Source organism: Silene latifolia, chromosome 2, assembly GCF_048544455.1.
Source record: "Silene latifolia isolate original U9 population chromosome 2, ASM4854445v1, whole genome shotgun sequence".
In the NCBI taxonomy this organism is placed as follows: Eukaryota; Viridiplantae; Streptophyta; class Magnoliopsida; order Caryophyllales; family Caryophyllaceae; genus Silene; species Silene latifolia.
The window spans coordinates 187,501,656-187,511,780 of NC_133527.1; the positions used below are offsets into that span (position 1 = coordinate 187,501,656).

General features: G+C 39.4%; 1 protein-coding gene across 1 annotated transcript; it reads right to left on the bottom strand.

Moving 5' to 3' along the window:
- LOC141643859 (uncharacterized) lies at nt 1-8,767 on the bottom strand. The gene is made up of 8 exons (XM_074453182.1): nt 8,692-8,767; nt 6,427-8,589; nt 6,255-6,332; nt 5,534-5,780; nt 4,091-4,160; nt 2,532-2,700; nt 1,603-1,959; nt 1-527 (listed from the first exon to the last, which is right to left on the bottom strand). Exons 2-8 carry the CDS (start codon nt 8,572-8,574, stop codon nt 288-290), a joined length of 3,309 nt encoding a protein of 1,102 aa, XP_074309283.1. The 5' UTR covers nt 8,575-8,589; nt 8,692-8,767; the 3' UTR covers nt 1-287.
- Between the last annotated feature and the right edge of the window lie 1,358 nt (nt 8,768-10,125).

Below are 10,125 nucleotides of genomic sequence, written 5' to 3' on the forward strand. Positions count from 1 at the left end.
GGCAATGAAGAACAGTATGTACATTATATCCAAATACGACGAAACCTTCCCAGAAACCTATGGTTGAACAATCAATCATGCATCTCCGAGAAAACGCAGCCCTTCATCTCGAAAATGAACACTAGCAATTGGCGTATCTTCGTACAAGCAGTATATCACAAGAAGCTCACAGTTCGCGCTCTGAATATGTTACACTCTCAAGTAATTTCAAATTAAGGCTTGTTACATAAATCGAGAATCATCTAAGTTCAGAAACTAACCCTTAACACAAAAAACCGACAGGGAATTTACTTGAGAGACGAGGCAGATTTACAAGTGGGAGTGAGGAAGGAAGCAACGGCTTCATGAATGCCACTTCTCCGATGACGGGATCTTTGGCACTGCAATAGTGAGTTGGCTCCGTTCCACACGCTCTGCGTATTGTTAGGAAATAGAGTTCCACATAATCCTGAGAGCATAGGGTTTTCAAGATCACGGAAAGTCTCTATTAACCGTAACCTTTGGCGCTTCTTCTCCAACTCCAGTAGCTGCAATGGTATCATTTTGTTAAATAGAGTACCTAATATGAATTTTACTCCCTCTGATTTCACAATTAGTACTGTATATGTTTGCTGAGATTAAAATTTGATTGCACATCTCTCTACACAGAACTTTTATGATTATTGCACAAAATAACTGACAGACTACATGTCATAATTGTTAACTATCAAAGTGTCACAAACGTTAACCCTCTACGTTTATGTCATTATTGCATATCAAGTTCTTAATTTTTGCTAATTAAAAGTGTTATTATGGGAAATACGATTATGATCATATTCTTACCCTGCCTTCCCCATCTATCCATCTCCATCCAGCCACTACACAGGACCTGTACCATCTTACCAAGCCACACTACTCTCCACTCCCTAACTCTAGCCCCAAGCCACTGGAAACCCTCCCTCCACGGCTCCACCATCAAAAATCCACTCCGAAAGCCCATACCCGCCCTCAAAAACCCAACCTCGCCATGGAGCTCCCCTTTCCTCAACCTTAGAAACCCTCCATCCCCCCACAGGCCCACAACCAGAACTCCTCTCGTCACCCTTGAGACACATGGGCAAGGAGGAGAGTTTTCTAGGACTTTGGGCTAAATTTAGGCTGGTTGAAGTTTTTCGGGGTGGGAGTAGTGGGCCTGGTGGCTTGCATACAGATATCTATGGAGGGGTAGGTGGCTAGGTGGGATGGGGGACTAAGGGTAGACATGCAATCGTAAGCACACCCTAAAGAGGAAATGCAAAGAATGGATGAGACACCACAAAATGCATTATGTAAAGAAGTAAGAAACACTCTTTAGCTTTGGATCATGATTTGAATCTTAACCGAATTGGTTCAATTCTTTTTCCGGTCTTTTAACAGAATAGACAAGGTTCAGTTATGGTCTAGAACTGGTTAGTTTTCAAAGGTGTACCAAAAGATATCACGATTCTGAAATTAAAGTCGGACAATATATATTCAATTAGCCAAGCCATGGTTTCGAGATCTCTAAAAGGTTTGCAGTCATGTCTCCAATTTTTCTGATCAAGAGATAAACATGAAAGGCAACTCGTAGAAACTACTCAATACCTCATGTCTCTGTTGCAAATATGCAGAAGTTGGTTCTTCTGGATGAACTGATGGCTGTTTCTGGGCATCAATCATCATTCTGCTACCTATATCATCCTGAAGGTTTGCCTCATCGTGAGAGTATAAATCATCACCTTTATCATTTTGCAAAGTCCTTTCTGAAATGTCTCCAGATCTGCCAGATATATCATGGAACTCAATTCTCCCATTCCCTACCCTCTGCTGATTAACATACTGAGATGCAATGTCCTCCAGCCTTGTCTCTCCATCTTCCATTTCAGTGTCTCCATCTCCACCAGGGGAAGCCTCCATATAAGATGAGTTGTCATCACCAGGACTCTCTGCGTGTGGATTTACCTTCGCGAAGCAACGCTAAAGGCAATTAGACAAGCAAATAGTATAGAAAACAGTACGTGGAGAAAAAAAAAAAAAAAAACTACTTCTGAAGCAATTACATTTCCCGAGGTTTTCTGTTACTTGTTGCCTGAATTTTTTTATATTTCTTATTTCTCCACTTTGAATCTCACTGAAAAGATTACAAATTCTACATTTTTTGAATTTTGTTTTCCCTTTTCCCATTTCCCATTTCTTGACAAATGAATTGCTGTTTTTGCTTATGCAAAGAATACAAAGTTACATCACCATGAACTCATGGAATTTAAGTGCAACTTGACGAAATCCTATTCCTTCTATACAGCAAGAAAATATTCGAGGTAATATAAGCCTCATGTATGAATTCTTGAGTCGTATTAGTCAGAGTAACCGTAAAGTGAGAAGAAGGAGCTAAAACTCAGGTTCACGTGTTTATTTGTTCTATCTCCTTCTACAAGACCAAAATTCCTGTTTGTAGAGTTGGGTTCCCCCAGCAACACGGTCTTTATCCAAAATTAGGAAAAGCAACATGTATATGGAAGAAGTATAATATGTACCTCTTGCTTGAACTCTTTAGTCATACTAGTCTGAGAAACCCTAAATTGAGGTGAAGGAGCAAAAAATCCAGCTTCACGGGCTTCCTGTGCTTCACGTGCCTCGCGCTCTCGGCGACGGCGCCTCATGATACATATAGCACACATACAGTCATCTTTGTGACGTTTAAACCTGCAACATCCAGTTAGTTAAGCATTGCCAAGATGCTCTACTGCAGGTGCAGAACATACGCAAATTAATACATGTTACATGGCAGAAACTCAACACAACAGCTGATAGTCTCATTGTCAAGACTCAAGATAACTGATTTATATAGGGGCGATTATATCATGCGGAGAACTATTCTACAGTGGAAGATATGAGGTATGATCTTGAAATGCCATGATTCTTTGTAGTGTTTACTGCCATGTAACTTAGCTACTTACACAAGAATATTGAATACTCCCAGTATCCCATATACAGATATTTCCCCATTTGACTTCGGTGCAAATGTCAACTTTTACCAATATTTTCGTGCTCCGTACTATATATTCCTCATTTTTACAATATTCTCATTTGACTTTTTATTGTCAGATCCGATTCTTTAGCCATAAATATCTTTAAAAATTAAGTATTAAAAATAGGGTACCCATGATTCCACAGGAAGAATGAACTAATCCACTGGAAATATGGGTAATATGCCCAAAGCAACCTTTTTTGTGTACTGCAATTATTCTTCTTCTAGGGCCCACAAGGCAACTTATAGAGGTAAATGTTGAGATTTCCAGTGGCTTAACACATATGTCCCGTGGATTTACGGGAGCCCTAAAAATAACATGATACTAATATATTTACACGGTCATCAAACAATGTTTCACGAGATTATATTTTCAAAAATAATAAAAGAGTTAATTCAAAACTCCCACCTTTTCTACACTCTGTTTTCAGAACTCTGGAACATTTGACATTTTTTTCCCCAAAGCTCCCCCTTTTGTGGACATTTCTCTAAAACTCCCACCTAAAGGCTGTTTTTGTCAACATAAGGACATTTCTCGGCAATATTGGTCATGAATGGACACTCCATTGTATCAAAAGTTAGATTTTGGCTACAACAAAGATGTTTCAGGGTTAAAAGAATGTCTTTTAATTTGACAAAAATAGGCTTTTGGTGGAAGCTTTAAAAGAAAATGTTCACGCAAAGTGGGGGTTTTGAAAAAAAATTAAAAAGGAGGGAGTTTTAAGAAAGATACATAGAAAGGGTGGGAGTTATCGATAAACTCTAAATAACAATAAACAAATGCAAAAAAAGAAAAAAATATGGCCAGAGAGACAGCTATGAATCAAAGGAGAAGAACGTAGTGAATAGAGCAAGTATAACTAAATGGTAAATTTGACAAATCAATCATGACAAATTTTACATCATATATATGCTACTAATTTACATCGATCGATCACCAAAAGTCAAGGGAAATGGAGAAATTGCATGCATAATAAAATTAATGGTAATTAAATTGAAATTAATCAAGTGATAAGGAATAATTTTGAAAGTACACAGAAATTTAGAAAAAAAAAAAAAACATACCCTTTCCCTTTCTTAAGCTTCTTGCCATGACCTGAAGTTGTTGGCTCATCCACGGCAATGCCTTCGCTTTCTAAACAAGGAGATATAAACACCATCATCACTAAGTATCTGTAATAAAAAGTGATAAAGAAAGAAAATACATAACACTCATAACACAAGCACATAGACAGAATGGTCGGTCTAGCACTATTCTAGCACCACATAGATGATGTTGGATAAAAGAAAACCCACTTTCTAGAAGATTTGCGGGAGTAAAATTGAAGGATCAAAGTACTGGAAGATCCTAATTGTTTGTAAGGATTTCAGCTCCTATATAGCATCACAGGGAAACAACTAATGATCTAAACAAGCAAAGAAAGGCACTCTTTTACATTCAAACCCAATGTTCTGTCTGAATGCATATTATAAGATCAAAGCAAAGTCAGGGGTAGACACTATCCTAAAAGGCAGCATAGCAAGATTTGTTTCCAAAGATAGAACATCTACAGATAAGGGCCATAGAGACCTGCAAAAACCAAAAATGATATACACCTAGAAGTGCAAGGAGAATTACTAGCATGTATAGGGTAACAAACTACCAATGTAATGCCAAGCCGTGGATAAGCCATCAGATCTGATGATTAGTCCTCTTATTCCATAATCAATATCTGTGACCAATAGGCTGTAAGCCATTTTCAGATATTGGTTACAACAAGAGAAGGGTGGAAAGTTTCAATCAGCCCCCTCCCACGTCTAGGGCAAAATTAACAGTCTTCAGCTAAGAGCCTAAGGTCCTGCTCTCTCTTTCTGCCCATAACAAACCTAGACCACCACCATCTTTATAACTCAAAATATTCTCAATAATATACGACCTTCCATGGGAAACAGTGTAACACCCAGCATAAAATGCATTCACATATTAAGATCTGAAAAACAATACTAGTTAAAAATCTGCAGGACCCTAACTCAACTTTTTTCATTTCTCATAAGTCATAACTATTACCATGTCAAACTCAGAGAACGAAAAAAGATCAATTGTCCAGACATCAATTCTATCTGCCCACCTCTCTCCACTACATTTAAATTTTAGCATAATTTGATCCGCTGTCCTTAATATTTTTACTGAATAGTGAGCGTTGCAAAGTTAATGAGTATTTAGCTCCATCAAAATAGAAAAAAAGCTATACAATAATAAATAAAACAGTCTCTCGGTGTTTTAACACAAGTCTAACAAAAATGACAAAATATATATACTCATCTGTTAAAAAAGATGGCTGCTGACTGCTATAAATCTTCATCAGATAAATGGACTGAAAAGTAGCACAAAAGGGTTTGGTGTAGTAAACAATCTTTGCATAAGTAAAGGGTTCAGTGTAGTTTAACAGTTTCAGACTTTCAGTCTTCTCACATATAACTTGCCTAAATCTCAGTAAGAATAATAAGAGAAGAAAAACAAATTCATACCACACATCTTCTTTGTCTGCAGGTCAGTGTAGAGCCCAGCTCCCATCCAATATTTCAAGAAATTCTTTTTGACCCGTTTCATAAGGTCAACAATATAGTCACCCTTATTATTATACTTAAAGCAATTATCCCATATGTACTGTGCATCTTTGTACACATCCTCGGAATCCATGTACTTTGCTCCACGTTCAAGATTGCGGCGGATGGTACCAAAATCCATTGGTGTATCAATGACATCAAAATAATCCTGATCGAAATTGCAACAAAAATGAAATGGACAATTAGTTACATACTTACATAGCACCAACGAAACTGCAAGAATATAGTTTCCCAAAACCCTACATACATAAAGTGGTTACCAATTCCCTAAGTTGGTCGATCAACGAAGGCTATACAAGTAGCAAGGAACTACAGATCTAGAAGATACTAAATTTCTCAAGCAGCTCTACTACTAACAATTAGATGTATTTGTTCAAACGCAGTAGATCAACATGACCTCCAGTACATTATATGGCATAGTTTTATTTTACACCCAGACAAGGAACGGTACTTTTTCATGAACCTGCGAAGCTTATTCACAACGACAAAGTGGTTCAAATCCCCTTGGTATTCCCCATTCCTACAGAGCACAAATTAATGCCAGCATTGATCACAGTAGAATGTTTCTGCATATTAACTGGACATTAATGGACACATCACAACGACGAAGCATCAAACTTACCGGTATCCCTAACTCAATAGGATTCACTGGCACATTAAAGGGTTCTGCTGCATCCATCTTCATCACTTTCTTGATCACCTATTAAGATGTTCAAAAAATCATTAAACCTAGTTAGTAAAAAAATAACCAAAAGATCATTTTACAGCAAATAAGAAGATCCTTTATTTCAAACCTCTAGAGAAGCCTCCAACTCTTGCCTATTAAAAAACTTGGGTTTTTGTTCCACAACTTGCACCTCTACCACCTCCTGCTTATTAAGCGACTTGGATTTTTCTTCCATCACTTGCACCTCCAACACCTCTTGCTTATTACGCGACTCGGGGTTTTCTTCCATCACTTGCACCTCCAACACCTCTTGCTTATTACGCGACTTGGGGTTTTCTTCCATCACTTGCACCTCCACCACCTCATCCTCCTCCTCTTCATTTGCTTCAGGCGACACCATATTCCCACCACTATCCTTGGCATTCCCACTAGGTGGGCTCAAACTTGTACTCAAATTCTTCCCACCAATATCCTTGGCATTCCCAACGGGTTGACTCAAACTTGAACTTGAATTCTTCCCACCAACATCCTTGTCATTCTCACCAGGTGGACTCAAAGTTGAACTCGATTTCTTCTCATCAATGTCCTTGGCCTTCCCACCAGATGGACTCAAACCAGATGGACTCAAACTAGAGCTCAAACTCTTCCCACCAATATCCTTGGCATTCCCATCAGATGGGCTCAAATTCGAACTTGATTTCTTCCCATCAACGTCCATAGCCTTCCCACCGGATGGACTCAAACTAGTGCTCGAACTCTTCCCACCAATATCCTTGGCATTCCCATCAGATACGCTCAAACTCGAATTCGGAGTGTTCCCACCAATATACTTGCCAATCGCGTCAGGTGAACTCAAACTTGATTTCTTTCCACCATTATCCTTGGCATTCCCATCAGATGGGCTTAAACTCAATCTTGCACTCTTCCCAACGATATCCTTGTCAATCCCACCAGGTCGGGGTGGACTCAAACTCAAGCTCAAACTCTTTCCACCAATATCCTGGGAATTCACAGCAGGTGAGCCCAAACTCGCACTCGAACTCTTTCCAGAGTTCCCGCCAATATCCTTGTCATTCCCACCCGGTGGGCTCAAACTTGAACTTTTCCCACTAATATCCTTCTCATTCCCACTAGGTGGACTCAAACTCGATCTCGAACTATTCCCACCAATATCCTTGCCATTTCCACCAGATGGACTCAAACTCAATTTCTTCTCACCAATATCCTTGCCATTCCCACCACGTGGACTCAAACTCAAGCTCGATTTCTTCTCACCAATATCCTTGCCATTCCCACCAGGTGGACTCAAACTCGAACTCGATTTCTTCTCACCGATATCCTTGCCATTCCCACCAGGTGGACTCAAACTCGAACTTGATTTCTTCTCACCAATATCCTTGCCATTCCCACCACATGGACTCAAACTCGAACTCGATTTCTTCTCACTAATATCCTTGCTATTCCCATCACGTGGACTTAAACTCGATTTCTTCTCACCAATATCCTTGTCATTCCCAACAGGTGGACTCAAACTGGATTTCTTCCCACCAGTATCCTTGGCATTCGCAACAGGTGGACTCAAGCTCAAACTAGGTTTCTTCACACTAGTATCCTTGGCATTCCCACCAGATGGGTTCAAACTTGAACTCGATTTCTTCGACAACACAATCCTGATCCCCGTCCCCCCACCCGACTTCCTACTTTCACCCAACCCCAAACGTCCACTCTCCACCACCTTCTCACCACCACCACCACCATCTTTCTTTTCCACCACAACATCCTGTCTACTTTTATCCACCACAGTCCCAAATTTCACCCCCTGACCATCCCCAACCCGAGCCTCCGCCACTGGAAGCTGAGGCTGAGGAGGAGGTTGAGGCTGAGGCTGGGGTTGCAATTTAGGCGGCGACGGTGGTTTAGCAGCAGCAGCAGTCTTCAACTTAAGCCTAACCCTCCCATAAACTGCCGTAGGCGGCGGCCGTTGAAAAACTCCTTCAGGCCTTATACCCACCACCCTAACCGGTGGCGCAGGCGGTGGTTCCGACTTAATCACCGCCGTCGGAGCCTCCACGTCAGCCTTATCATCACTATCATGACTACTAACATCATTACTACCATCAATTTCCTCCCCAGAAGAACAAGAACTACTCTCATTATCATTTTCATCCTCATTACTATTGATATTAACGGATTCTGCAATTAATTCATCAGATTTCGAAGCTTCAACAACAAGCTTCTTCGATTTCTTATTCTTATGCGAACGCTTTCGCTTCATCTTCTCTCTTGATTACTAGCAATACAATTAAACTAATCGATTGAATCAGAAAAATAGCGAGGAAATTCAATCGGAAACCCTAGAATTGACGAAAAACGGAAATAATTGGGAACTTACTGGAAAAGATGATTCAACTGGTGTAATGATGTGCCGCGAAAACTTGTAATTTTGAATTTTTGGAGTTTTGATCTTAAATCACACAATTTTCTGCAACAAGTTTTGTTTTTCTTTTTTCTTTATTTTTTTATTTTTTAGGGAAAATAAAAGTTTGGTTAATGTGTGAATGGAGGTGTATATGGGACTTGAATTGAAGAGGAAAAGGTTGGGTTGTTATAATAATGGGGCCTTCCTTGTGATACCTTTGTTAGATTATGGTTCATTGTGAAACACAATTTTTGATCCGGATTTAAAAGCCCAAACAAGATGTAATCACAAACTATTTAGCAAGTTTAAGTCCGGAGCGGGAAAATGGACTGGACTTGACCATTTGGTTTAGACCGTGATCGGATTAAATTATTTTATGTCCCCGGTCCTCGGTTGTTACTTTTTGGAATTGTGGTCTTCTACACGGTCTGATCTAAGATTAACTTTTAAGCTTATTAGAATTAGAGAGTCGGGAAAGATTGTCATTTGTAGTATTATTCGCATTCGTATTACACTAGAGAGAAACCTCTATTTATTTATTTTATTTTATTTTGACAGTTGAAAAGATAAATAAATCGTTCCTACAAAGTTCGAGCTTTCCTAGCAACATCATGTGCCAGAAAGTTGAAAGACCTAGGAACATAACGAAGATTAATACAATGAAAGTATTTTCCTAAATCGATAATGTCAGCAGTAATAACAGAATGCAGCAGATGATTTCTTGAAACGATCTCATTGATCTGCAAGATAACTTGGAGGCAATCGAAGGAGATACTAACATGAAAGGAGCTCCTATGAAGCGCCCAAAGCAACACCTGCTTAATTCCTATGGCCTCTGCTTGTTCCGCTGATTCAGAAAGGAGAGTACAATGCATAGTGTTTCTCGAGAATCCTTCTTTAGTAATATTATCCGTCGAAGAGAAAGTCCAACCAATTCCTATTTTACAGTCTTCTTTCCAAGCGGCATCAACAGAAATAAACAAAGGACTGCATGTACCTGCAAAACCAATAAACGAAATCCAATCTCCATCTAGAGCATTCTTGTAATCCTGATCCAATAGGCCAGGAAAAGAAGAAGTTTTAGATTTCATCTCCAATCGAGTAAAAGTGCTATTTAAAGCCAACGAAAGCTCGGAGTCATAAATCCGCATGATTCCCATCATGTTACAGGTTTCATCACCGAAACTGGCTTTGTTCCTGGCAATCCAAGTTGCAGCAATAAGACTCACAAAAGAATTTATCGAGAACTCGCTTTCCTTTCGAGTTGAAAGAAAAGAGATCCAACTAACCACCCATTGTTTAAAGGCGGTGTTACCATCCTAGTCACTTCTAATGCCCAAATGACTTGCTTTCCATAGACGTTTGGCAATTTGGCAATCTTTGAATAGGTGATCCAAAGAGTCAATA

Excerpts from the sequence above, each read along its gene's own strand:
- LOC141643859 (XM_074453182.1), bottom strand. The coding sequence starts at position 8,574 with ATGAAGCGAAAGCGTTCGCATAAGAATAAGAAATCGAAGAAGCTTGTT. Across the intron at positions 6,333-6,426 it reads AGTTGGAGGCTTCTCTAGAG|GTGATCAAGAAAGTGATGAA; the intron begins GTTTGAAATAAA and ends ACATCTTAATAG. Across the intron at positions 528-1,602 it reads ATTTGCAACAGAGACATGAG|CTACTGGAGTTGGAGAAGAA; the intron begins GTATTGAGTAGT and ends ATACCATTGCAG.